This window comes from Rana temporaria, chromosome 2 (assembly GCF_905171775.1).
Source record: "Rana temporaria chromosome 2, aRanTem1.1, whole genome shotgun sequence".
Classification (NCBI taxonomy): Eukaryota; Metazoa; Chordata; class Amphibia; order Anura; family Ranidae; genus Rana; species Rana temporaria.
Genome location: NC_053490.1, coordinates 368,848,189 through 368,876,105, shown reverse-complemented (window position 1 = coordinate 368,876,105; position 27,917 = coordinate 368,848,189). Strand labels below are relative to the sequence as shown.

The 27,917-nt window shown below is 42.6% G+C and overlaps 1 protein-coding gene across 2 annotated transcripts in view; it reads right to left on the bottom strand.

Annotated features, from left to right (window-relative positions):
• Positions 1 to 27,917, bottom strand: part of TNNT2 (troponin T2, cardiac type) — a 71,850-nt gene that overhangs the window by 41,909 nt on the left and 2,024 nt on the right. For both annotated transcript variants that reach the window (XM_040337731.1, XM_040337730.1), the window contains exons 2-4: positions 20,372 to 20,420; positions 2,405 to 2,427; positions 496 to 537 (exon numbers count right to left, since the gene is read on the bottom strand). In XM_040337731.1, the coding sequence (XP_040193665.1) occupies positions 496 to 537; positions 2,405 to 2,427; positions 20,372 to 20,406 (100 nt within the window). In that variant the 5' untranslated portion in view covers positions 20,407 to 20,420. The remainder of the gene's footprint in view (positions 1 to 495; positions 538 to 2,404; positions 2,428 to 20,371; positions 20,421 to 27,917) is intronic.

Below are 27,917 nucleotides of genomic sequence, written 5' to 3'. Positions count from 1 at the left end.
AGGGCCAAAAAGAGCAAAAAAAATGAGGTTGTAATCCTTCCTCACTGCGTCCAAAAAAGAAGCCTGAAAAAACCTCCATGTCACCCTGCCTGTTATTGGACAATGAAGGTCATCAGCAGACTGCTGAGCTCATCCCTCTGCTCATGCAGTCTCCATGCAACACATCTGACTTGCTCCTGGTATTGCCCTTCCCCTCTTCCAGTCTGAATGCTGCTAAACAGCGGATTACAATTTAAATGTAAGTATCTACAGTACAAGAATTCAAAAAATATTTTCAATCATTTTTAAGATATAAATGACTGTTTTTAATAATGAATGTTTTTAGATCTACCTGCATTTCAACTTTATGGTATGCATTTTTAGGTGCACCATGCATATGATGTGAAAAAACACTTTGGCCCAGAAATATTTTAGATAACAGTTCACAAAGTTATAAATATAGCTAATAAAGTGTAATGAAAAATGCAGTTTTGATAAAGATGGCTTTAAACTAACCTTTTTCTGTTACCTCTTCTTCCTGTATTTCTTCCTCTTGTACTGCAAATTTTAATCCAGACAGACAATGAATACCATCAATTGATTAATAGGTTAAAAAAGAGGTATATGTACAAAATGTGTTAGTGGCGCCAAGATAAGTTCAATAATTTTTTGTAAGTTAGCGTGATCCATACACCATTTTTTAAAAAAGAGGTATGGCCAAAGCTTTTTTGGTCATACTTCTCTTGTGGGCCACAGGACTGCACTTACTTGTGAACCCAGAATCAGCAGACAGCAGGCTAAAGTCTGCTGTCAGCTAACATCAACAACAAGTAAACATCTCATAATGCATCCCACCTGCTGATGGAAATAGGTGTGGACTCTGCATGTAGGAATGAATTGAAGAAAAGGCCTAACGCCCGCACTCTGTTAACACCTTTATTGAAGACGGTTTAAAAATTATTCTGGTACAAAGACATCAGAGGTACAAGATCAATGAAAAGCTTGGTTAACATCACAGAGCCACTCCAGGCTCTGGAAGGATTCCGATCATAATGTCAGGATTCATGTAGCTGCCTAACCGACAGCTGGCTCCAGCTCTCAGCGTATGGCTTAGAGCCAAAGTCAGCTGTGCCTGCCCCCCCCTCTCTGCTCTAAGAAGACTGAGAGCTGATCGATCAGCGGTCATATGATCGTTCAGTTCTCAGTCTTAGACCTGACAAAGGACAGCTGCAACTTCACCCAAATGAGCTATGGCATTCTTATAGGAAGGAAGTGAAAAAAAATATGGGAACAATTAAGGGAAGAAGCCTGAAAAAAAAACATACAGTCATCTAATGTAAGAACTGATAAGCTGTACTATATTATATTAAATATATTTTAAAAAAAAAATAATATATGCTAAAATCTGTATTTTTAGCTGTTAAATGTTATATATATATATTATATTATATATGTTCTGAATGTAGAGGCTCTGTAGAATAAAAAGATAAATAGTGCACACAAACAAACCTTATTGCCGTTTTTGTACAATTAAAAGATGAGGTAGTATCAAGTAAATAGATAACAAATATATGCTTCAAAACTATGTGAGCCTGCAAAATGGCAAAACATTTCAGTACCTAATATTATAAATAGGTGATGATTTAAATGGCTTTACAACAGAGACTCTCACCAATCACCTCTTTTTGAGACTTCCATGTTTTTTTGTCGGTAGTCGTTTGATTTGTAGATGGTAATTTCTTGTGTGCTCATTATTGCTGTGCAGACTTTATCACATTGCCATTGATTTTGCATGTCTGTCTATTTTGTAAATGTTTAAAAATGCAACTTCTTGTTAGGTAAAGGAATTACAAAAAAAAAAAATGCCTCATTAGTTTAGAGTTGACCATAAATGAAAGACCTTGAAGTATTTCTCTGACTTACTCCAATGTGTTGTTTACATAGACATGCATGCCCCATGTGGGGGTCTGTGATCCTATGTGTGTGTGGGGGGGGGGGCAATGGAGGTATTTTTTTTACACACACATATTTTTATTTAATTTTATTCATTTAACTATATTGCTATCACAAGGAGCCTAACAAGCAATATAATAGCATTGGGCAGGTGACAGGTTATCTTTATTTTGACAGCTGTAAACAGGAAATGCTGAGAACTTTGCATTTTCAGGTTTTAAATTCAGCAGAAGATATCAGGAAACTGAACAGGAAATATTACCCACAATCCTCTGGCTTGCCATCCCATTTGTTGTGGTCCCAGGCCCTTGTGGGGAGCAAGAGATCCTAGAAACTGCTGAGCTTGTTCACACTCTGGATGTTTTTACGTTGTGTAAATGCTTTTAAGAATGGGCACAATTTTAATAATGTAATGTGACATGCTGCTTTAGGCAAAGTTGGATACATTCACCAAATATAAAAATGCAATTACCTTCTTCTTCTTCCTCCTCTTCTCTGTAACAAATAATATGAGCAACATATTAAAACAGTTCACATGTACTACCTATACGATACATGCAGCAACTGAGTGCAAATATAGTTGTAAAACAGTGTTAATAAAAAATTGCTCAACACTTATAGATTTAATAGCAATAGGTGAGTTTTCAAGCATTTGTATGGTATTACCTGTACTCAAAATGCTTGTTTTCTGGCTGTCCTACTAATTCTCTCACTTCAATACTTTACATTATTGACCTGAAGCAGTTACGCAATCATACAGACAAGGATTTTAGACTTTTCTCTGACTTTATTCATCTGCATACTTGTTCCAAGTCAGTAACTTTGAAGATAGGTAAAGTGGAACTTTACCCAAGAGGGGAAGTTTGTCCCCTCCTCCTCTTTAACAATTGGCACTTTTTTGGGGGAATCAGGTATCTGGTTTTGACAGGAAGTGCACCCCTCCTCACCAGCAGCTTTCTGGGACACATTATAGGTCCCAGAAGACTGCAGGACCAATCACAAAGCGCAGCACGGCTAGTTAAGATGCCGGCGCCTGGACCCGAAGCCCATTGAAGAATCGTCTCAGGTGAGAACAGCACTGGATCCATGGAGAGGTGATCTTAATATTAAAAGTCAGTAGCTACATGATGTTTTGGGGGAGACTGGAGCTCTTCTTTAAAGTGACACTAAGCAATATCTTTATTCTCCAAAAACAAATGTATTCATGTCCAGTATTTAATGGCCCTGTAATCTATTTATGAAATTGTTTTTCACAGTTTTTTCCTGCCTCCTTGTAATGTCCTCTATAAGCTCCTGGTCCTCTCATTTTCCTCTCAACTTTCATTTGTTTGGAACAAGCAGTAAATCTTAGTTGTGGCCATGTACACTACTCTATTAACACTCCAAATCCCATTGTCCCTAGTTGATCTCGGGAGTGAGCAAGAGAGGGTGTCTACACTCATATGTAGAGTGGGACTATAGAGAATACATGAAGTCACCCTCCAATAGGAAGTTAGAATCTTAGAAAAGTTAAAAAGATTTAGCCTTTTCCTTCCTTGCATGTGGTAGCCCTCTCCTCTGCTCTCGCTGCTGGAGGAGGAGCGAAGGGGAACACTATTAAGTGTCACTGAGTCTGTCTCATCTAAGATGGTGGTGCCCAACAAAAGTCAGGGCTTTTGGAGTTCTGGGCAAGGGAAGCTTTTACAGGTAATTAACATGCATAAAATAAGATAGATGCACACGTATCTGCTGCCCTATACTGTGAAAATGTGTTTCTAAATATATTATGTATGTACTTCCTGCCCCTGGTTGTTGGCTTGGAAATCCCAGAAGGAGGAAGTGGAGAGAGAGAGAAAGTCTCAGTAGCATGTCCTGTCCATGCTACTAAATCATGGACCAGAAGAGACTATTATTAACTACTAGGGAAAGACTAAAGTGCAGAGTAGATAGGCTGATTCCAAGTTTCATTGTCACAACACGGCTTCTGCTGGTGAGAAGTTCCATTCCAGGCTGGTCGAACAACAATTGGAAGATACCCCCTTGACCGTTCATCTTGTCTTCGGGTCTCCGAAACAAAGAGAGCTGCTGCATCATCATCAAGAGCCCCGCAACTGGATTTTGCTGCAACATTCATCTGGAGGTATTTCTATTAAAAACTATTTACTGTATACCTGGGTTTATGTGCACCAGGGCTTTTTTTTCAGGGGGAACTTGGGGGAACTCAGTTCCACCACCTCTGGCTCAGACCCTTTGGTGCCTGCTCACCACAATCACTTGTAAACACAGAAGTCTGGTTTCTGTGTTTACAAGTGACAGCTCTGAACTGTGTGTAACCCCCCTGAACTCTGTATTCTGTATGTAATGCAATCCTGATATTTAATGCCCCTTTAAGACCCTTCTACTGTTTGTGAAATCTGAACGGGTCGTGGTTGAGTTTCTGCACCTATTTTCTGAGAAAAAAAGCTCTGATGTGCACAATTCCATCCAGACTCCTATCAGGCATCTTTGCTTATATATACCTATTTGTACATTGGATGAATGTACAGTTAATAATCTTTTCTTATACAAAGCCCCCCCCCCCCCAAAAAAAAAGGCTACACATATTTTTTTAATGTTGAGCTCTGTCTTGCACCCTCCTGCTATCTGTGCCTCACACTTGTTCAGTAATAGACAGCATCACAGACCAATACTACAGAGACATAGGAAGGAATAGACCAAAGCCACTAATAGCTGGTAGAATATTAGAGCTTATAATGATTTAGGACTCGTATGGCACACTAGAAGGAGTGGAGTGTCTCACCTACAGTATGGTGTATTTTTCTTTTGTAACATTGAATGTTATTGATGTTCTAAGGTAAACTGACATCTACTGGTAATTCAGCACCATACCTCCCTACTTTTTGAGATGGGAATGAGGGACACCTATCAGCAAAAGCATGCAGGCATAGGACACTCCCCTTGCCATGCCCCCTTAAAGGAGAATTGTACAAAAAAAAACAAGATTGGTTAAACCCACAAGTGCTTTTTTTTACCACTACTATTTCTTTATTTTGGCTTTTGGAATTGACAAATGAAGCAAGTTAGAATTTGGATGAAAGGTTTAGCACTGGGAAACACTTTTTGATAGATAAAAAGTGCATTTTATATACAACTATATAGATCAGACCAAAATGAGGGACAAATGAGGAGGAATGAGGGACAGAGGGACATTGCTCCAAATCACGGACAGTCTCTGTAAATCAGGGACAGTTGGGAGCTATGCAGCACCACTACAATGTGTTTATTTTTGTATTTGGTACCTCCTGTCCTCCCCTCCTACAGAATGGAGGACAACCTGCACCTGTCTATAAGTGATTGATACAAGCACTGGAGTTGTCAATCACTGCTGTGGAAGAGAAGCATGACCTTGGCTCTGTGTCCTTCTTGTGCTTCCTTTGTGTGCACTGTAGCACTTGTTAATGTCTGTACATAACATTGTTGTTCCAAACGGGAGCACGCACATAGAGGAGACTCATGCAGGACACTTTGCCTTTGGTATGCACAGAGGGCACCAGCATAATGGGAATCTAGCAGTGCGGCCAGTTTTCTTTTTATTTCAATTTTACAGGTTTGCATCAAGCATTGATAAACCAAATATTTTTTCCTAGTGATCTGCAGTGAGAGGCGGCACATGACCTGTAAGCACTCTGAAATTTTGAAGTTTCAGCATCAGCTGCCAAAACGCTACCAGCATTTGTGAGTAGAGTTGAGCGGACACCTGGATGTTCGGGTTCGGGTCCGAACCCGAACTTTAAAAAAAAAATTCGGGTTCGGGAACCCCAACTCCGAACCCCATTGTAGTCAATGGGACACGGACTTTTAGAAAAAAAAATGCGCGGAGGTCCCCGCAAATTCAATAACCAGACCCTTTAGGTCTGGTATGGATATTCAGGGGAACCCCGCCGTCAATTTAAAACAAAAATTACGTGCGGTTCCCCCTAAATATCCATAACCAGACCCTTCAGGTCTGGTATGGATATTCAGGGGAACCCCGCCGTCAATTTAAAACAAAAATGACGTGCGGTTCCCCCTAAATATCCATAACCAGACCCGTTATCCGAGCACGTTGACCTGGCCGGCCGCAGAAAAGAGGGGGGGACAGAGTGCGCCCCCCCCTTCTCCTGAACCGCACCAGGCCACATGCCCTCAAGATGGGGAGGATGTCCCCATGTTGATGGGGACAAGGGTCTCATCCCCACAACCCTTGCCCGGTGGTTGTGGGGGTATGCGGGCGGGAGGTTTATCAGAATCTGGAAGACCCCTTTAACAAAGGGGACCCCCAGATCCTGACCCCCCCCTGTGTGAAATGGTAATGGGGTACACTGTACCCCTACCATTTCACGAAGGAAGTGTAAAGTCTTGTAAAAAAAAAACACACTGACACCGTAGAATAAAGTCCTTTATTAATAAAAAAAAAAAAAGAAAAAACTCCAGCGGTGAAAAATCCACTCGTTCCCGGCTTCCTGCGTTGTCCTGATCCTGCGACGGCTGCGGGTGATCTCCAGCGATGAGAAGATCCTTTGTCGGGTGATCTCCGCTCCGGCGATGAGAAGATCCATCCATCCAGCGCAGCAGCATCCCGGACCTCCTCTCACCGCTGGGCACAGCCCAGCGAATGACGCGCTGCAGCTGTGACATTTCTTATATAGAGGAGGCAGAGCCACCCGTCACGTGACCCCGCACCCTCTGACTTACCCTCTGCTACGTCACTGGGTAAGCCCGAGGTCTTTCCTCTTCTTGGGCTTCCCCAGTGTCCCCATGTTGAGGGCATGTGGCCTGGTGCGGTTCAGGAGAGGGGGGGCGCACTCTGTCCCCCCTCTTTTCTGCGGCCGGCCAGGTCAACGTGCTCGGATAACGGGTCTGGTTATGGATATTAACCGCACGTCATTTTTGTTTTAAATTGACAGCGGGGTTCCGCTGAATATCCATACCAGACCTGAAGGGTCTGGTTATGGATATTTAGGGGGAACCGCACGTCATTTTTGTTTTAAATTGACGGCGGGGTTCCCCTGAATATCCATACCAGACCTAAAGGGTTATTGAATTTACGGGGACCTCCGCGCATTTTTTTTTTCCCGAACCTTGATCCCGGACCCGAACTTTTTTCAATTATTCGGGTTCGGGAAAAACCCAAAGTCCGTACCGATCCCGAACTTTACAGTTCGGGTTCGCTCAACCCTATCTGTGAGTAGAGGATACGGATCCCTGCCACTAAATACAAATAGAATTAAAAAGAATATATTGTTTTCAGCTGAGAATGGAGCATAAAATTGCTGATTAAAAAAGCTAATGTCATAATTAGGCCCATGCAAGAATTTTAAAATATTCCATCTTAAAGTGGAGCTAAACCCATCATTCGATTTAAGGATAAACAGTTGCCACTTCCTCTTTCCCCACTGGAATTCACCGACACTCTACACCTAAAATAATTCCTATTCTAAACTAGGTGGAAATGATGTCACTATGATGTCACTCCTCCTTACAGCAAACCTGACTTTCTGTCTAAAAGAACAGTTTCCATCCTTTAAAATGTAGGCCTGTGTAGAACTTTTATGAAAGAGCTCATAGAACTTACACCCTGTATTCCAATCTTCCAGGAGGCAATGGTGATAGGGTGCCAGAAGGCCACATAAGATATTTTTCTCTGTACCCTAAAGAAGTGCCCCACCCAACCTGAGAGTCTTAATGTCCCGCAAGGTAGGATTAGCCCTGTGAACAAACCAGATCATCAGGATGCAATGCATGACACCACCCCCTATGGCTAAATTGCTTATAAATTCAAGCTGAAAATGAGCTGAATGTACAGCATATAGTAAAATCTCAGCCAAAATGATTAGTCACAAATGACAAAATTATATTCTGAGAATTCTACTCATAAACAGATGGTACAGTGGCAGCATGCCAAACTATGTACATCGCTGATGATGCCTCTGATTCACCACTTTATCTCACAGACTTTCACACAATGAAAGAGAAAATATTGGGTGCGGTAGGAGACATACTAAAAGAGGGAGGTGTGAGACAGTAGACATGGGCATGATATAGGTGTGAGCGTTTCTGACAAAGACCTTAAAACTGAGAGGTTAACTCCTTAATATCTAAAATGTAAATCATAGCTGTGCCGCAACATTAAATACATTAAAGAATATTGCCAGCTGCAGAGTTTCCAGACCATACCAAGCAAATTCCTGCAAGTCCCATGTTCCAGGGTGAACTATATTAAAGTGGAACTCCATCCAATACATAATGGTTTTAGATAAAGGGGGACGTTTAGAAGCTAAGTCACTTCTTATTAATCCCTGTGGCTCAACTGACCAGATTTTCCTCACTTCCTGCAGGTGATGACAATCTAAGGTGGGGTTAGCAACCTGTAGATTGTGATCTACCAGTAGATCGCAGACAGGTGACTGGTAGATCGTGGTCTGGGCTTGCTAACCTGCCATTCCTGAGCATCAAACTGAGTGCAATGCAACCGTGTAAGGTTGGAGCTGTAGTAGGGAGCAAGTGTCGCATAAGCCGATGCCTACTCTGTAGTGATGGCTCCTGTCCCATGCAAAGTGATATCAACTGCACTCTACTTCTTATCCTGGCAAGTGGTCTCCAGAGGTGTGCCAGTAGCAGGAAACAAGAGTTTTTAAGGTTAATGTGAAGCAATACACTGGGCATATGGGTGCTTTCACACTGATGTGCAGTGCAGTGTACCTGCAGCTTTCCTGCGGTTTTGCTGCACTTAGCCATAGACTTCTATTATATCCTGTGGGTTTGGTGCACTTTCTGAAAGGGTTTTACCACTCCCCACCCCCCCCCCAACTTTACCAGTGAACGAGCCCTAAGGGTGCCGCTGCTCATTCACAAGTACAGCAGGCACTGATGCTCCTCTGAAAAGATCTAAGTGTCTTTGACAGGTGGCGAGGAGGCGATATGATGCCGCCTCCAGCACCTGATTCAAACCCATGATTGCTGTGCAATGCACTGCGATTGGGACACAGTAGTGCGGCAATTAGAGGTTTATGTGTGTCGAGGCGACACTGTGCTCAGTGATCTTTGACTTCTCCCATGTTATTCAGGTAGATCTCCACCCCTTTATGGTTGCCTGCTCTAAAGGTGTCTTGCATTTTTTTTCTGCCCTTAAATGCCCCTCTATGTTAGTCTATGGGGGTTATTTACGAAAGGCAAATCCACTTTGCACTACAAGTGCAAACTAAAAGTGCAAAGTGCACTTGAAATTGCACTTTTAAGTGCAGTCGTTCTAAATCTAAGTGGTAGATCTGAAATGAGGGGAATCTCTGCTGATTTTATCATCCAATCGTGCAAGCTAAAATGCAATTTTTTATTTTCCTTGCATGTCCCCCTCGGATCTACAGCGACTACACTTCCAAGTGCACTTTGAGTGCAATTTCAAGTGCACTTTGCACTTATAGGCCCGGATTCTCGTAGAACGGCGCATAGTTATGCCGGCATAGCGTATCGAATATACGCTACGCTGACGTATCGCAGAGCGGCGAGCACAGTATTTACAAAGCACTCGCTCCCAAACTTATGCTGGGTTTCCCTGGGGTAAGCCAGCGTAGGTGGAAGTGGGCGTGAGGCATGCTAATGAGTCGTGACCCCATGTAAATGAAGGAATAGGCGTCATAAAGATACGATTAACCTACGGCGCATGCGCCGTCCCTTGGACGTATCCCAGTGCGCATGCTCAGAATCACGTCGGAACGAACGCCTAAGATACATCGAATCACTGCCTACGACGTGAACGTAACCTACGCCCAGCCCTATTCACGTACTACTACGTAAACTACGTAAAATACGACGGCTGTTCCCTGGTCCATACCTTAACATGACTTAAACCTGCTTTATGAGGCTTAACTTTACGCCGGACGTACGACTTACATAAACCGCGTATATTAATGCGCAGGGCGCAACTACGTTCGTGAATCGACTTATCTCCCTCATTTTCATATTTGCAATGAGGCGGCCAGCGTAAATATGCGCCCAAGATACGCCGGCGTAGGAAAGTTACGTCGGTCGGAGGAAGCCTTTTTTCAGGCGTATCTAGTTCTATGGGCATGGCGCATAGATATGACGGCGCACATTTACACTTACGCTGCGTATCTCGAGATATGACGCCGTAAGTGCTACGTGAATCCGGGCCATTGTTTGCACTTGTAGTGCAAAGTGTATTTGCCATTAGTAAATAACCCCCTATGTGTCCATACACACATACAGGCGTTTAGAGATAGAAAAAATTAATGAACAACCAAGCACTTGATGTGTCTAAATGTGATTGCAAAATGTGGTTTTGGGCGTGTTTTAATGCCTCTTTTTCGTTCCCTGGATATCCTGTGTGCATGGGGACTAAGGGTCTGGATAGATGGTTGATGCCAATGCCAACGATAAACAGTAATTTGTAGCTAATAATTTATTCACCATAGTTGCTTAGTTTTTCTCTAAGAAGCTATTTTTTGCTGTTACTGGTTAAAATCTGTAAACTAGTGCTGCATCATTGGGTTGGCATGCTCTGCTACAAATTGCTTCCCTTCAGCAATTTGTGTCTGAGCCCTAGAGGTAAATGGTGACTGTCGGTGGTGAGATTGACATGAAATGCTGCACAAACACAATTGCTGAGTTGCTAAGCTACAAGTCACTGTAAATGAGTAAGTTAGTGATTCCTTATGATTTAGCCAAGAAATCGCTTTAAAAAAAAGTATGGATCTGCAAATAAATTGCCCAACTGACATGCCCTAAGAGGGATAAAGAGCATGAAGAAAGGTTAAAAGCATCACCAACTTTGTATTACTGTTGATAGTACATTGGAGAGTTGACCCTTCTTCCTGCTCTGGTGACAACAATGTACACAGGACAGGAAGTGAAGCAAAATCTAGTCAATGAGGCTACAAACAGCAAAAGAAATATGACAGAGGTTCTAAACTGATGCATGAAATATTTGAGAAAGAAAAAAAATCTTCTGTTACTTATTCCTCGTACACACGGTCAGACTTTTGACCATGCAAAAGTCCGCCGTGAGTCCGTCAGAAGTCCGACGGAAAGAAAGAGAACAGGTTCTCTATCTTAGGTCCGTCGGACTTGCGACAAAAAAAGTCAGATGAAGGCTACACACGGCCGGACTTTCCTAGAAAAAAAGCCTGTCTGACATTTTTTTCGGCTGTGTGTACGAGGCGATAGAGTAACCGATCAGCTTAATTTTAATTTTAAACCTGGTTTGCAAAAATGATAGAAGTTGTTCGGTTGCCAATGACAAGAAGAAAATGTACCATTAGTAATAGCTTCTGTTTTCATTACCAAGACAGTGGCCAGAAAAACTTGGCATCTATATAAAGCAAACACCTCTATCTATCTACAGCCTCAAAGCTGCTGAAGTTTGACAATGAAACTGGCTGGCTTTACACATTTCAGTTATTGTCTAATGTCTGTACAATCTCCTTTAGATTTTCTAACAACTATTAGCTAGATTCAGAGAGCGTTACGGCGGCGTATTAGTAGATACGCTGTCGTAACTCTGAATCTATGCCGTCGTAAATTTAAGCGTATTCTGGAAACCAGATACGCTTAAATTAGGCTTAGATACGAGCGGCGTAAGTCTCCTACGCCGCCGTATATTAGGGTGCATATTTACGCTGACCGCTAGGTGCCGCTTCCGTTGTTTTCCGCGTCAAATATGCAAATGAGCAAGATACGACGATTCACGAACGTACGTGCGCCCGTCGCTATTAGTTACGCCGTTACGCAAGAGATACGCCGGCGTAAAGATAAAGCTGCTCCCTAGGTGGCGCGGCCCATGTAAGGTATGGACATCGGAACAAGCCGTAGTTTGCGTAAGTCGTACGTGAATAGGGCTGTGCGTAAGTTACGTTCACGTCGTAGGCAGTGTTCGACGTATCTTAGGCATTCTATCCGACGCATGCGCACTGGGATACGTCCACAGACGGCGCATGCGCGGTTCGTTGATAACGTCATTTACGTGGGGTCATGCTTAATTTCCCTAAAACACGCCCACCTCTTCCTCATTTGAATTAGGCACGCTTACGCCGGCACATTTACGCTACGCCGCCGTAACTTAGGATGCAAGTGCTTTGTGAATACAGCACTTGCCTCTCTAACTTGCGGCGGCGTAGCGTAAATACCGTACGCTACGCCCGTACAAAGTTACGCTGCCCTACCTGAATCTAGCCATATGTATTGCAAATGGCTTGCTTAACGCCTCCATGACTGGGGCTCTTTCATATCTTTGTGTCCACAGTGTGCAGATTAAATTGGTAATAATTGTTGTAACAAGAAAAAAAAAAAATTATTTTATGATAGATTTGCATTTCTTTTTGGAACATACATAGAAAAAATTATTTTGTAAATCAGGAAACTACTCAAAAAAAATGTAATAGTTGCTTAACTTTATTCCTATTTGTCCTGACTGCAGATATACCAAACAAATCTAAAATAAAGTACCCAGACTTTCTCTAAAGATAACACAGGGAAACAATAGAATGGAGGGGAATGTATTACATGAAGCAATTTTTTTTTTTTTGTTAGTCCTTTACAATGCTCCATGCACTGTGGAACAATAATGATAAAGGAGATAACTAAGGGCTAGTTTTTGGACTTTTTAGGCACGATTTGGTTGGTCAGAATATATTTACTCAAGAAAAGATTTTCTCTAAAAAGTAGGTATGTTTATTTAGATATAAAATATCGTAATATGTAGAACAAATAAAGAAGAAAAAGTATTGCCGTTTCCAGCACAAAAAACTATCTAAGAGGCTAACTAGGCAAGCCTATCCATAAACATTGACAGGAATTATACATAAAATATAACAATGTATCCACAATGAGATTGAACACTTCCAGAAGGATTTGGAATAAAGTGCATAAACATAATTAGTAATCCTGTCAAGTTGTGGAAATGCAGGCAAAGATATGTCTGCGGTGGTTTGGCTTGCTGCGTTGGTAGACTCGACCGGTTTCGCGCTTTAGCAGCGCTTCCTCACGGAGTCAGCAGTGTAGTTTTAAAGACAGTAGGCTGCAGTCTCTCGGGAGACTTGTGGAGGAGATCGCTGTCGCATATATTGAACCAGGCTTACCACTGCCTTAATACTTGGCTATCAGCCGGCACCCAGCTCTGGTTGCTCACTTCTGCTACCAGGAAGTGTAGCATTTATTGAGGATTGATAGAGGGTACTGTTTACTCTCTCCCTTCTTTCCTTTCCTCAAGCCCTGCCCTCCTTCATTGAAGACTGTTACTTTTTCTTTTATTTGGGTCGTTTCCCCTATACCCCTTACAACGTCCAGCAGCCCGGACACAGTCTGTTTCTTCCTTTATTATTGCCAGAAAATTTATGTATCGATCCCCCTAACAACCAATACTGTCTTTAAAACTACACTGCTGACTCCGTGAGGAAGCGCTGCTAAAGCGCGAAACCGGCCGAGTCTACCAACGCAGCAAGCCAAACCACCGCAGACATATCTTTGCCTGCATTTCCACAACTTGACAGGATTACTAATTATGTTTATGCACTTTATTCCAAATCCTTCTGGAAGTGTTCAATCTCATTGTGGATACATTGTTATATTTTATGTATAATTCCTGTCAATGTTTATGGATAGGCTTGCCTAGTTAGCCTCTTAGATAGTTTTTTGTGCTGGAAACGGCAATACTTTTTCTTCTTTATTTGTTCTACATATTACGATATTTTATATCTAAATAAACATACCTACTTTTTAGAGAAAATCTTTTCTTGAGTAAATATATTCTGACCAACCAAATCGTGCCTAAAAAGTCCAAAAACTAGCCCTTAGTTATCTCCTTTATCATTTATACTAGGACGTGGCACCCTCTCTTTACTTTATAATATCCACATGCACACTACATGTGAGGATATTGTCATCCCTTCTCTCTGTGGAACAATAATGTATAGTACATTGGTATGTCTCCCTCTGCTGTCTGTCAAAGAGAAAGACAGACAGTGTAGTAATAGATTTCTTTGTCATTTTTGTAATATCTTGCCTCATACTCTTTGAAAAAAAGCCTGGGCCAGATCCACGTAGATCGGCGTAATTTTAAGCAGGCGTAGCGTATCGAAGTTACGCTACGCCGCTACGATACTTTGAGAGGCAAGTGCTGTATTCACAAAGCACTTGCGTCTAAAGTTACGGCGGCGTAGCGTAAATGTGTCGGCATAAGGGCGCGGAATTCAAATGACAAAGATGTGAGCGTGTTTTATGTTAATTCCACTTGACCCCACGTAAATGACGTTCTTTTTTTAACGGCGCATGCGCCGTCCGTGAGTGTATCTCAGTGCGCATGCTCGAAATCACATCGCAAATAGTCAATGCTTTCGACGTGAATGTAATTTACGCAAAGCCCTATTCGCGAATGTTTTACGCAAACGACGTACACATCGGAAAATTTGACGCTGGTCCGACGTCCATACTTAACATTGCGTATGCCGCATAGACCCAGGGGTAACGTTACGCCGAAAAAAGCCTTACGTAAACTACGTAAAAAAATGCGCCGGCCGGACGTACGTTCTGAGAATCGGCGCATCTAGCTAATTTCCATACTGTTACGCGGAAATCAACGGAAGCGCCACCTAGCGGCCAGCGTAAATATGCACCTAAGTAGCTAGATTCAGGTAGGCAGGCGTAGCGTTGCGGCAGCGTAGTGTATCGTGTTTACACTACGCCACCGTAAGTTAGCGAGGCAAGTACATGATTCACAAAGTACTTGCCTGCTAAGTTACGGCGGCGTAGCGTAAATCGGGTGGGCGTAATGGCGCCTAATTCAAATTCGGCTGAGGGGGCGTGTTTTATGTTAATAGGGGGTGACCTGACATGATTGACGTATTTTACGAACGGCGCATGCGCCGTCCGTGTACATATCCCAGTGTGCATTGCCGCAAAGTACGCCACACGGTCCTATTGGTTTCGACGTGGGCGTAAATCCCTATTCACGGACGACTTACGCAAACAACGTAAAATTTTCAAATTTCGACGCGGGAACGACGGCCATACTTAACATTACTATTCCAGCTATTTGATGGAATAACTTTAGGCCCAAAAGTGCGTTACGTAAACGGCGTATATTTACTGCGTCGGGCAAGCGTACGTTCATGAATCGGCGTATCTACTCATTTACATATTCTAGGCCGACCGCAATGGAAGCGCCACCTAGCGGTCAGCCTAAGAATTGCACTTTAGGATACGACAGTGTAAGACACTTACGCCGCTCGTATCTGAGCCTAATTTAAGCATATCTGGTTTCCAGAATACGCTTAAATTTGCGTCGGCGTAGATTCCGAGTTAGGTCGGCGTATCTACTGATACGCCGGCCTAACTCTCTGTAAATAACCCTCAAGATCCGACAGCGTACTAAGACGTACGTCAGCCGGATCTAGCCCCCATTCAGTCGTATCTTGTTTTGTGGATACAAAACAAAGATACGACGGGGCATCCTAGAAGTTACGTGGCGTATCAATAGATACGCCGACGTAACTTCTTTGTGGATCTGGCCCCCTGTTTTTACCTCTTAAAAAATGGGTCCAGTTTACTGTCCATCTTACTGTTGGGGGGGGGGGGGGGGGGTAAGCTGTAGCTAGCGTGAATAGAAAATAGTGCATCATTATTGGTTTCAGTGGAAGAAAAAGGGTCTCATTGCTGGCATCAGTGAGTGGAACAATTCCCCATCACTGGTATTAGTGGGAGGAACATTGCCTTGTTCTTGGTGTCAGTGGAAGCATTGGTGTGTCCTGCAGCCTATTGCATTAGAATGTGCACCCCAAATCACAAACAACAATAACTGTTTATATACAGTATCTCTCAAACGTGAGTACACCTCTCACATTTTTGTAAATATTTTATTATACCTTTTCATGTGACAACACTGAAGAAATTACACTTTGCTAAAATGTAAAGTAGTGAGTGTACAGCTTGTATAACAGTGTAAATTTGCTGTCCCCGCAAAATAACTCAACACACAGCCATTAATGTCTAATACACTGGCAACAGAAGTGATTACACCCCTAAGTGAAACTTTCCTAATTGGGCCCAATTAGCCACTTCCCCTCCCCGGTGTCATGTGACTTGTTAGTGTTACAAGGTCTCAGGTGTAAATGGGGAGCAGGTGTGTTAAATTTAGTGTTATCGCTCTCACTCTCTCATACTTGTCACTGGAAGTTCAACATGACACCTCATGGCAAAGAACTCTCTGAGGATCTGAAAAAAAGAATTGTTGCTCTACATAAAGATGGCCTAGGCTATAAGAAGATTGCCAAGATCCTGAAGCTGAGCCGCAGCACAGTGGCCAAGACCATACATGGGTTTAACAGGACATGTTCTACTCAGAACAGGCCTTGCCATGGTCGACCAAAGAAGCTGAGTGCGCATGCTCAGCGTCATATGCAGAGGTTGTCTTTGTGAAATAGATGTATGAGTGCTGTCTGCATTGCTGCCGAGGTTGAGGGGGTGGGGGTTCAACCTGTCAGTGCTCAGACCATACGCCACACACTGTATCAAATTGGTCTGCATGGCTGTCATCCCAGAAGGAAGCCTCTTCTAAAGATGATGCACAAGAAAGCCTGCAAACAGTTTGCTGAAGACAAGCAGACTAAGGACATGGATTACTGGAACCACATCCTGTGGTCTGATGAGACCAAGATAAACGTATTTGTTTCAGATGGTGTCAAGTGTGTGTGGCAGCAACCAGGTGAGGAGTACAAAGACAAGTGTGTCTTGCCTACAGCAGTCAAGCATGGTGGTGGGAGTGTCATGGTCTGGGGCTGCATGAGTGCTGCTGGCATTGGGGAGCTACAGTTCATTGAGGGAACCATGAATGCCAACATGTACTGCGACATACTGAAGCAGAGCATGACCCCCTCCCTTCGCAAACTGGGCCACAGGGGAGTATTTCAACATAACGACCCCAAACACACCTCCAAGACGACCACTGCCTTGCTAAAGAAGCTGAGGGTAAAGGCCCCTTCACACAGGCGGACCGTTCAGTTTTTTAGGTGGACCTGAACGGGCGCTCCGTGCTCCTCTATGAAGCCATGGATGTCAGGCGGTGACATGCCCGCTGACATCCGACCCGCTCCGATCCGCCAAAGTGTGAGGGAGGAAAACCCTACTTTTCCATCCTTCTGGCGGATCGGATTGAATGACGATGAACTCTACAGTCCATCGTCATCCAATCCCCCATTGGGGGGAGCGGCACTCTGACAGGTCGGTCCCTGCACAGTATGCAGACCTGTCTTCTGCCTGCTCAGTGGGGATCGACGGAGCGATCCCCGTTGAGCTAAAGCGGAGCCCACACACAGATAGCCCCGTGTGAAAGGGCCCTAAAGGTGATAGACTGGCCAAACATGTCTCCAGGCCTAAACCCTATTGAACATCTGTGGGGCATCCTCAAATGGAAGGTGAAGGAGCGCAAGGTCCATAACATTCACCAGCTCCATAATGTCGTGGAGGAGTGGAAGAGGACGCCAGCCACAACGTTTGAAGCTCTGGTGAACTTCGTGCTGGAAAATAATGGTGGCCACACAAAATATTGACACTTTGGGCTCAATTTTGACATTTTCACTTAGGGGTGTACTCACTTTTGTTGCCAGTGGTTTAGACATTAATGGCTGTGTGTTGAGTTATTTTAAGGGGACAGCAAATGTACACTGTTATACAAGCTGTACACTCACTACTTTACATTGTAGAAAAAGTGTCATTTATTCAGTGTTGTCACCAGTGCTTTAAGTGGGCCAAAAGAGGTGCCGGTACTCTATTAGGCGCCGGTGCTCCCCCCCCCAATACTGATATATATATATATATATATATATATATATATATATATATATATATATATATATAATGAGCTCTCATGGAGGTAACATGGAGGGAGGGAGCTAACAGAAATGAAAATTGTCCATCACCACCAATAAAATGGTATTTCCAATTGCCATCAAATGACATTTTTTCCTGACCTACCTTGTGGCAGCAGAGCGAGGCAGGCACTGAAGTCGGCGGGCAAATGGGAGGTCTGGTCTAGCACGCGGCCTGGCTCCGCTGCTCTCACAGTAACTGACTGACTCGTCTCCACCCCCCGGGAGCAGGCTGAGCTTGACTCAAGCACGTAGCCGACGCCGCCCGCACGGCCGCGGAGACTACAACTCCCATGATAATTAGCGGCACTGTGGCGACGTCACATGACAATAACAGTCATGATTCCGTCATTCAGCGCCGCAGACGGATCGCGGACAGCCGCGGCGGCTATTGTTTCGCGGTCTGTCTGCAATACAAACAGACAACATTACTTGGGGGGGCACACAGTAAAATTGGGGGGGACGTGGCCCGCTCAGGCCCCACCCTGGAGACGCCCCTGACTACAATGCTGTAGCTAGCTCTCCGCTGCGTTCCGGTACCGGAAACCCACGTACTGGGCGCACGGAGAGGTGCTGGTACTCTCGAGGGCCATTTTTGGAAGTGGCGGTACTGGGTACCGCCGCGTTCCGGCCCACTTAAAGCACTGGTTGTCACGTGAAACGATACAATAAAATATTTACAAAAATGTGCTGGGTGTACTCACATTTTTGAGATACTGTATATGTATGTATGTATGTATGTATATATATTTGTATATACATATATACACACACAAATATTGACACATATTTTAAAATGTATTAAAACATGGATGGGGTCAGTAGAACAGTGGACGGTATAATTTAAGCAGTGTCAGTAGGGCAGAGATTGCTGTCAGTAGGACAGTGGACAGTGTCACTATTATTTTTTTATTATTATTATTATTATTATTATTATATAATTGTTTTAAATATGATTATTTTTACATTTTTTTAGGAGTTCTATTGGGGGGCTTTGGTGAAATATCAGGAGTAAAAACAGACCCCTGATGTCTGACTTTCGAGACAGAAAAATGGACTGAGAACAGAGGTTCCCCAGTTCCATTCTCTGCAGCCTCAGCTGCACTAGACAATGAATAAATGGGAAGTGTTCTATCGTGAGCAGCTTCCTTTTCTTTTACAAACGGAAGCATAGTAAACACAGGTTGCTATTCTTTAGCTATGAATGAACACTGAGTGATCAGTGGAATCTGTTCCGCATGGGGTGATTGGGGTATACCCAGGCACATCTGGCACACCCTGTGTGCACACCTATGAGTGGGAGGCATAATGCCACATTATCTGTGTCAGTGGGAGAAATAGTGACCTGCTGCTGGTATCAGTGGAATAGTAACCTATTGTTGTGGGAGGAATAGTGCCCAATCCTTGTGTCAGTGGGAGGAATGGTACCCATCATTGGGGTCAGTAAGAGAAATAGTGGCACATCGCTGGTGTCATTAAAAGTGCCTTATATTTGGTTCCATTGGGAGTAATGGTGTCCATTCATTGGTGTCAGTGGAAGAAAATTCCATTGTTGGCATCAGTGAGTGGAATAGTTCCCCATTATCAGTGTCAGTGATTTAAATTCTGCCCTATCATCATTGTCATTGGGAAGAATGGAGACACATAGCCCATTGTTGGTGTCAGTGGTATTTGGAAAAAACTCCCAGCATTAGTGTTGTGGTCACTTTCCTTTGGTCGCTTTCCTACTGGCTGGATAAAGCCACAGCTGAAACTATGCAGGAATCATCAGTAGGAAATCACTCTTTCCAACAGTACTTGTTTGGGTGTTCCAGCCCCCAGCATTCAATGTTACTCTGCAAACAGAACCACCAACAAGCCACATGAAGGTCCTGCTTGTGAAGCCTTCTTATTGCATAGGCACATTAACATCAACAAGCAGGTGAAGGTTTGATGGAAGAAGCAACATCAAGTAGCTTTTCTATATTGTGAAATATATATGCATTCTACCTATCTATACCAGTAGGTGGCACTGCAGTATTATAGTGTGTATTCTCCGTAGTAATGTAATCACAGGATGTACCTTCTGTATCTAAGCAGGCACTTGTATCCTCCTTGTTCCTGTTCCATGCTGTAAGATATGTTCTGCCATTCTCCATAAAAGTAAAGCCATTTGCTGTATCCAAAAAGCGTCCAAAGCATGATTTCAATACTCAGCTAATAGGTTTTAGGTCCGCTTCTTTAACCGATCAGGATCAGTTCTAACTGGTTACAGGCAAGATCACCAAGTCCAATTTTCTAGGTAAGAGCTAGGATATGGGAAAGTTCATCTAAATGTGCTTACATTTTCCGTAAACTCCAAATAGCTGCTACTGGGAGAGTGGGAGCTTTGTGTAATGGCCACAATGAATTATGTCTCTGCTTACATAGTCTTAATAAAGTTTTTCCTGTCATTTCTGTCATGATAAATATCTGATGACAACATGTTATAGTGTGACGACCAATATATACTAGACATGCACTTTCACATTTAGTACATTCTAAAGCAAATAAAATAAAATACATACTCGTATTCTTCTATTATTTCCTCGGTATCTGACATGGTAGGAACAGGTGCTGAAAGGATAAAAAATACAGATACAATATAACTACTGACTTTTTAAATCAAAATAGTTTGGTTGTATTTTTTTTGTTTTATTGTATTTTGCAGTGGAATGCAGTGGAATGTTTAGCTGAATTATCTGAGGGATATAATAACTGAAAATATGGGAATAAAAATGGTATAAAATCCATAAACAAAACGTATTATTATATTGCAATTTACCATTTCTTAGATGTGGTGGCTGCTTTTGTTTTCTATGTTAGTACTCTTGCATAATGGTTGCCAGGGGGAATTAAAAACAGGTAACTGAGCTGCAGTTTTTTTTAATATAAATGTGCTAGTGCTACTCTATCCACAAATTAAAGTGGTTGTAAACACTGAAAAAAAAGCAACCTGCAAGACAAAGCCATAATGAGCTAGTATGACTAGCATACTAGCTCATTATGCATTACTTACCTTAGACCGAAGCCCACAAATCCGTCCTCTGGCCGCATCGATCGCTCCCAGGAGGTTACTTCCAGGTATCGGCGCTCTGGCAATGTGATTGGCAAGTGTGGCGATGACGTCACTCCACGCATGTGCGCGAGAGCTGTCAAACTTGGCATTGCCGAGTTTACTGTCAGTGCGCCTGCGCGCCGTTGTCTACAGCGCATGTGCCGTAGACAGCGGTCCTGTCATTCGACGAATATCTCTTAAACCATGCAGGTTTAGGAGATATTGCTAACACCTACAGGTAAGCCTTAATCTAGGCTTACCTGTAGGTGTAACTTGCAAAAGTGGGTTTAACAACCACTTTAACAATGCTGCTGTGCAAAGGTGTCTTTGTTTCTCCTCCATCCAGAGTGGAGGACACCCTAAAACAGGAAGTGTGTTATTGGCCAGACCAGGTCAAAATAGAGGAAAAAAGCTTAAAAGAAAATTAATGCATTCACCACATTTAACCACTTCCCATCCTGCCCATTGAAATATGACGTCCACCGATGGGATCTCCCATCCTGGGCGAGCGTAATATGGCATCATCAGCTTCCCGCCGGGAACCTGCGATCACTCGTGACAGAGCAGGAGCGTAGATCTGTGTTTGAAAACACACAGATCTATGTCCTGTCAGGGGAGAGGAGACAGATTGTGTGTTCCTAGTATATAGGAACAGCGATCCCCCTCCCCCCACAGTTAGAATCACGCTCTAGGTAACACATTTAGCCCCTTGATCGCCCCCTAGTGTTAACTTCTTCCCTGACAGTGACATTTATACAGTAATCAGTGTATATTTATAGCACTGATCGCTGTATAAATGTCACTGGTCCTAAAATATTGTCAAAAGTGTCTGATCTGTCCGTCCTAATGTCAGTCACGATAAAAATCGCAGATCACCTCCATTTCTAGTAAAAAATAAATATCAATAAAAATACCATAAATCAAAAATCTATTTTGTAGGCGCTATATCTTTTGCGCAAACCAATCAATATAAGTTTCTTGAGATTTTTTTCCCCAAAAATATGTAGAAGAATACATACCGGCCTAAACTGAGGAAAAAAATTGTAAAAAAAAATGGAATATTTATTATAACAAACAATAAAAAATATTGTGTTTTTTTTAAACTTGTTGCTCTTTTTTTGTTTATAGCGCAAAAAAAACAAAAAAACGCAGAGGTTATCAAATACCACCAAAAGAAAGCTTTTCTTTTAAGCTTTTTTTCTCTATTTTTACCTGGTCTGGCCAGTAACACACTTCCTGTCCTCCACTCTGGATGGAGGAGAAACAAAGACACCTTTGGACAGCAGCATTGTTAAAGTGGTTGTAAACCCACTTTTGGGGAAAATTTCTTTTGGGTACAGTGTTGCATGACTGCGCAACTGTCATTCAAAATGTTACAGTGCTGAAAGCTGAAAATTGGCCTGGGCAGGAGGGGGGTGAAAATGCCCAGTATTGAAGTGGTTAAGGATTGGTAAGCTGCAATAATATACATTTTTTGTTTTTGGATTATTAACGCTTTAGGAAAATAAAAAAATAAAACAATTCTACGGTAATGCTTCTGCTTTCTCATCTAGAGGTTGCTGTCAAAATAACAGACCAAAGATAATTGTGGATACTGCAACCGAATGTTGACACAATGGAGCAACATAGAGAATGCCATTTATAACTTCTATTGAGCCCTGGTTCACATTTCAGCGATTTGGCATGAGATTTGACATGTCAAATCGCATGCCAAATCGGCGGCTACTGGCAACGGCACATCCGAATCTGTGCGACACTGCATTTGCAGCGCTGAACCGATTCCCAAAAGTAGTTTCTGTACTACTTTTGGCGACTTCATGTTGCAATTTCAATAGACATCTGCGCATAAACCCACACAGATGTCTCTGAAATCGCCGCCGAAGTCGGGACTGGCATTTCCTTATCTCAGTCAGTGACCTAAAAGTATTGGGGACAAAAAGTGAGCACGTCAGCCAGGTGGTTAGCGTTTCAGAAGGAAAAGCAACCAATGGCAGACACCATGTAGGTGATGACCTATTTAGGAAAGCAAAGACCTTGTATGCAAGTCATTTACAAAGCTGAAATCTGTAATGATAACCAACACAAAGACTGGGTTAGGCCATATCTACTTTCTGAATGAAATATATCAGTATAACTATACATTCAAATTCAAGTGGTTTGTGTTTCGCTAACCCTTATATTTGTTTAAGTTCCCTTCACACTAGTGCAAATTCAGACACAACATGAGCCGCACAGAATCGCATGATGAGGGAAATCACATTGTTTCAATGATACCCATTCACATTAATGCATGGCGCGATTTTCCTCTACTACTTTGTTGCGATTCTTTGGGCCCCATAGAATATGCAAACTACATCCAAGTTGCACTATATAATTGCATTGAAAATCAGACTAAAATCGTATTGCTGCAGTGTGGACCTAGGCTTAATAACTTGATCACCTGCTAGCGCCTTTTCTCACAAAGTGCTCATTTAGTGGTGGACATTTGTTGTAGTTCCCTTCTTTAAAGGGGTTGTAAATGTTTGTTTTTTATTTTCTAAATAGGTTCCTTTAACCACTTCCTTACTGGGCAGTGGGCACTTAAACCCCTTCCTGACCAGAGGACTTTTTGCGATTCGGCCCTGCGTCGCTTTAACTGACAATTGCACGGTCGTGCGACGTGGCTCCCAAACAAAATTAACGTCCTTTTTTCCCCACAAATAGAGCTTTCTTTTGGTGGTATTTGATCACCTCTGCGGTTTTTATTTTTTGCGCTATAAACAAAAATAGAGCCACAATTTTGAAAAAAAAAAAAAATTTTTTACTTGTTGCTATAATAAATAGCTCAATTTTTTTTTTACGTTTTTTTTTATCCTCAGTCTAGGCCGATACGTATTCTACATATTTTTAGTAAAAAAAATAAATAAATAAATAAATATGCACTAATTACTGTATAAATGTGACTGGCAGGGAAGGGGTTAACACTAGGGGGTGAGGAAGGGGTTAAATGTGTGTTCCCTAATTAGTGTTCTAACTGTGTGTGGAGGGGGGTGACTGGGGGGGGTGACCGATCTGTGTCTCTATGTACAAGAGACACAGATCCGTCTCCTCTCTCCCCTGACAGCACCGCTGTCTGCGAGAGCCGGGAATGAGAGATGATCTCATATGTAAACATATGAGATCATCTCTCATTGGCCGCACAGATCGCCTAGGAAACGGCCGCTCCGATTGGCCGTTCACGGCGATCTGTGACTGGCTGTGTCTAAGGGACACGGCCAGCACAGCAGTTCCCCGCTGCGCGCTCGGGAGCGCGCGCGGGGAACGTGCAAAGGGGAGGCCGTAAAAAGACGGCCTGTTAGAGTTTGGGAGCCGCGCTGAGGCCGTACAAAGTCGTACGGCTGTCAGCTAGTGGTTAATCTAGTGCATTGTTGGTTCACTTACCTTTTCCTTCGATTTCCCTTCTAAATGTTTTTTTTTTTGTCTGAATTTCTCACTTCCTGTTACATTATACAATTTTCTTATTCAACTTCCTTTAAATCTGCCTTTAACTATGTGGTGCAACTATGACCTGCCTGATTGCATATACACTGTTTTCTTGGCGGTAAAAAGTCTGCCGAGAAAACCAAGCGGAAAGCCGAGAACCCGGCAGGAAAACTGCCATGAAGATTTGGCTGGGAATCCTGGCCTGTGCTCCATCAGCACTGCCTTGTAAGTGTTTCCCATAGGTAAGTAGTAGATCTGGCTGGGAAAAAAACGCTGGAAATCCCGATGGGAAAATAGAGAGCAGGTTCTCTATTTTCCCGCCAGGATTCCCAGCTGTTTTCCTGACGGGAAAACAAGCCTCGTACACACGATCAGTCCATCTGATGAGAACGGTCTGAAGGACTGTTGTCATCGGTTAACCGATGAAGCTGACTGATGGTCCGTCGCGCCTACACACCATCCCGTGCATTGCCGGCACCCACTGGTTCCTGAGTGGACATTGATTATTTTAGTGTGCTCACCTGGAGCGGCAGCTCTCCTACCATTGGTTAAATAACCGATCGTGTCAGAACGCGGTGACGTAAAACACAACGACGTGCTGAAAAAAATGAAGTTCAATGCTTTCAAGAATGCGTCGACTTGATTCTGAGCATGCGTGGATTTTTAACCGATAGTCGTGCCTACTAACGATCGGTTTTGACTTATCGGTTAGGAATCCATCGGTTAAATTTAAAGCAAGTTGGCTTTTTTTTAACCAATGGTTAAATAACCAATGGGGCCCACACACGATCGGTTTTGACCGATGAAAACAGTCCTTCAGACCGTTGTCCTCTGTTTAACCGATCGTGTGTACGCGGCCATACACACGTCTGGTTTTCCTGGCCAAAAGCTCTCCTGGCAGTTTTCCTGCCGGGAAAACCGGTCGTGGGTCGTGTGTACAAGGCTGTTTTGGTTTGACCTCATATAATATGGTTTTGGTAAATCTAAATGAAAATTGTACAAGAAATTTGTATAATGAATTGCCAGCCTTAATTGTTTTTTTTTAAATAAACCAGTATATGAACATAGGTGTATTATTCTGCACACTGTCCCAGTCCAGTCTTTCTTCAAAATGCAGAGAGAAAAACTTTGCTTTGAGTAAGTCCTGCCCTTTTGTCATGTTAGAATACTTTCCTATTAAAGCATTTGGTTATCAGCCTGCTGTAATTCCAACTCCTTGTATGGCTTTTATTTTAGACAGAACACTATTCCAAGGGTGGTAGGGAACATTCCTTGCTTATCACACTTCGCACTACCACTGAGCTTAGCTTTATTCCTGTACTTCAGGGACATAATGATATGAAGGCGCTGCAAAAAATGTATAGGACCACTGTCTCCCTTGCCTTTATATTATATAAGCAGGCAGATTATGGGGAGGTAAACAGAGCCATGCAAATGATTCCTTTTAATTTCTTAGCCAACTATACTGTATATCCAGAACCATTGGCTTACAGCACCATTTAGCAAAATATCATAGAGCCATTTAGTCAGCTCAATGCATATAAACAATGGTTTCTATGATGTAGGGCTTGGGGGGAACAATGAGAAAGGATAACCAGGTTTGAGTGAGGAGGGCCAAAAAGAACCTGCAAGTCTTCCACTGAAGCTCAGTAGAGCTTATTTTAAGGTTCCATTCACACTTAGGCGTATTTACGCCCGACGCTCGATACGCTGGAGGGGAGAAATACCATTGCCCTCTATGGAGATGGTTCACATCTCCACGCCGAACGCCGAAACGCTGAACGCCTGAAGCTCAAAACAAGTCCCGGACCCTTTTTTTCAGGCGGCTTCGGCGTTCGGCATAGGAGATGTGGACCTGGGGGTTAATGGGGGTTAAAATCGCGGTACAAAACACTGCAATTTGTCCCCGCAATTCGCGGGACAAAACGCCGCGATTAGGTGTGAATGCAGCCTAAAACAGAAGGTAACTACATGTCAAGACAAGTTCCAAAAATAAGGGGTTTTGTTTTTGGATAGTAGCTTTGTAAATCATTCTCTAATGCCCTTTGGCCAGCTGTACGTCCAGAGACCTTGGTTTATTCCTGCATGTATTTATTCCAAGTTATTCCAAACTGCATAGAATTGATTCAGGCTTGTTAGCAATCATAAGTGCCCTAAATGCACCAGTGGTTCTAGATATATAAATAGCAAGTGGCCACAGGGAATTAAAGGGGTTGTAAAGGTTTGTATTTTATTTTCTAAATAGGTTCCTTTAAGCTAGTGCATTGTTGGTTCACTAAATCTTTTCCTTCGATTTCCCTTCTAAATGTTTTTTTTCTTTGTCTGAATTTCTCACTTCCTGTTCCTCTTCAGTAAGCTTGCCACCATCATCCGAGCGGTGGTTAGTCAGCCAGAACAGCTTACTGAGGAGGAACAGGAAGTGAGAAATTCAGACAAAGAAAACAAAGAATACAAACATTTAGAAGGGAAATCTAAAGAAAATGTAAGTGAACCAACAATGCACAAGCTTAAAGGAACCTATGTAGAAAATAAAAAACAAACCTTTACAACCCCCCCCCCTAAGGAATGCTATGGATGACCAAACTATTATCTAACAGAACAGATACATTACAGAGGCAATTGTTCCAACTATTGTAGGCTTTTAGGTCATCGTCATTACAGTGATATAGCCTTTGAGGGTCCTCTTGCTCTACTTCAACAACAACTTCTCTCTATTGACTTCATAGAAAATCTACAGTGAGCTATGGTTGCAGATACACATTTTCTGTTTATTATGTTACATATTGTAACATTTATTATTTTAGATTTAACAGTCAGTTGAATAGTTTGAGCTATCGCCATTAGAGCTATAGACAGGGCCGGATTAATGTAGGGGCCATTGGAGCAGCAGCTCCAGGCCCCTACCTCCCCGGCGGTGTGATTCTTTCAGAAAAAAGGTGCTGAAAGCGGTACCATTATTTGCACGGAAATTTGGCATTTTATACTGTAGGCCTGTAATTCTTAAGAATAACTCACTTAAATCTGACCAAACAAGAGTCTAGTAGGCATCCCGGGTATGAATTTTTTTTAAAAGCACAATTATAAATTATATAATAATAAATAATTATAAATAATTATAACAAGTAATAATATAATTATAATAAAAATCATTCAATAATGTAATCAACTCAAAATCACTGAAATTTACTCAGTTGCAGAATTGTCGCTGTCATTTTTTTATGACGAATTTCCCCACAAATCGCTATCGCACAATTCTGCAAGTGATTATAATTTATTATCGCTGTTTCCTAGCTGTTCTAAAACCATTTTTTACATAAAGGGACACTTTTGGTTGCTATGGACAATCTACAGTTTGCAGGCAGAAAGAAGAGTTTTTATTATATAAAAGAACATGTAGGGCACTGGGCAGACCACTAGGGACAAGGGGGGTGTGTATTTTTTACATACAGTACTGTAATCTATAAGATTACAGTATACTGTATGTAAGGTGTTTGTTTACTTTTTTGAATTTGGCGCCGTTCTTCGACCCTGTGCGGCGTAACGTCGCAGGGAGC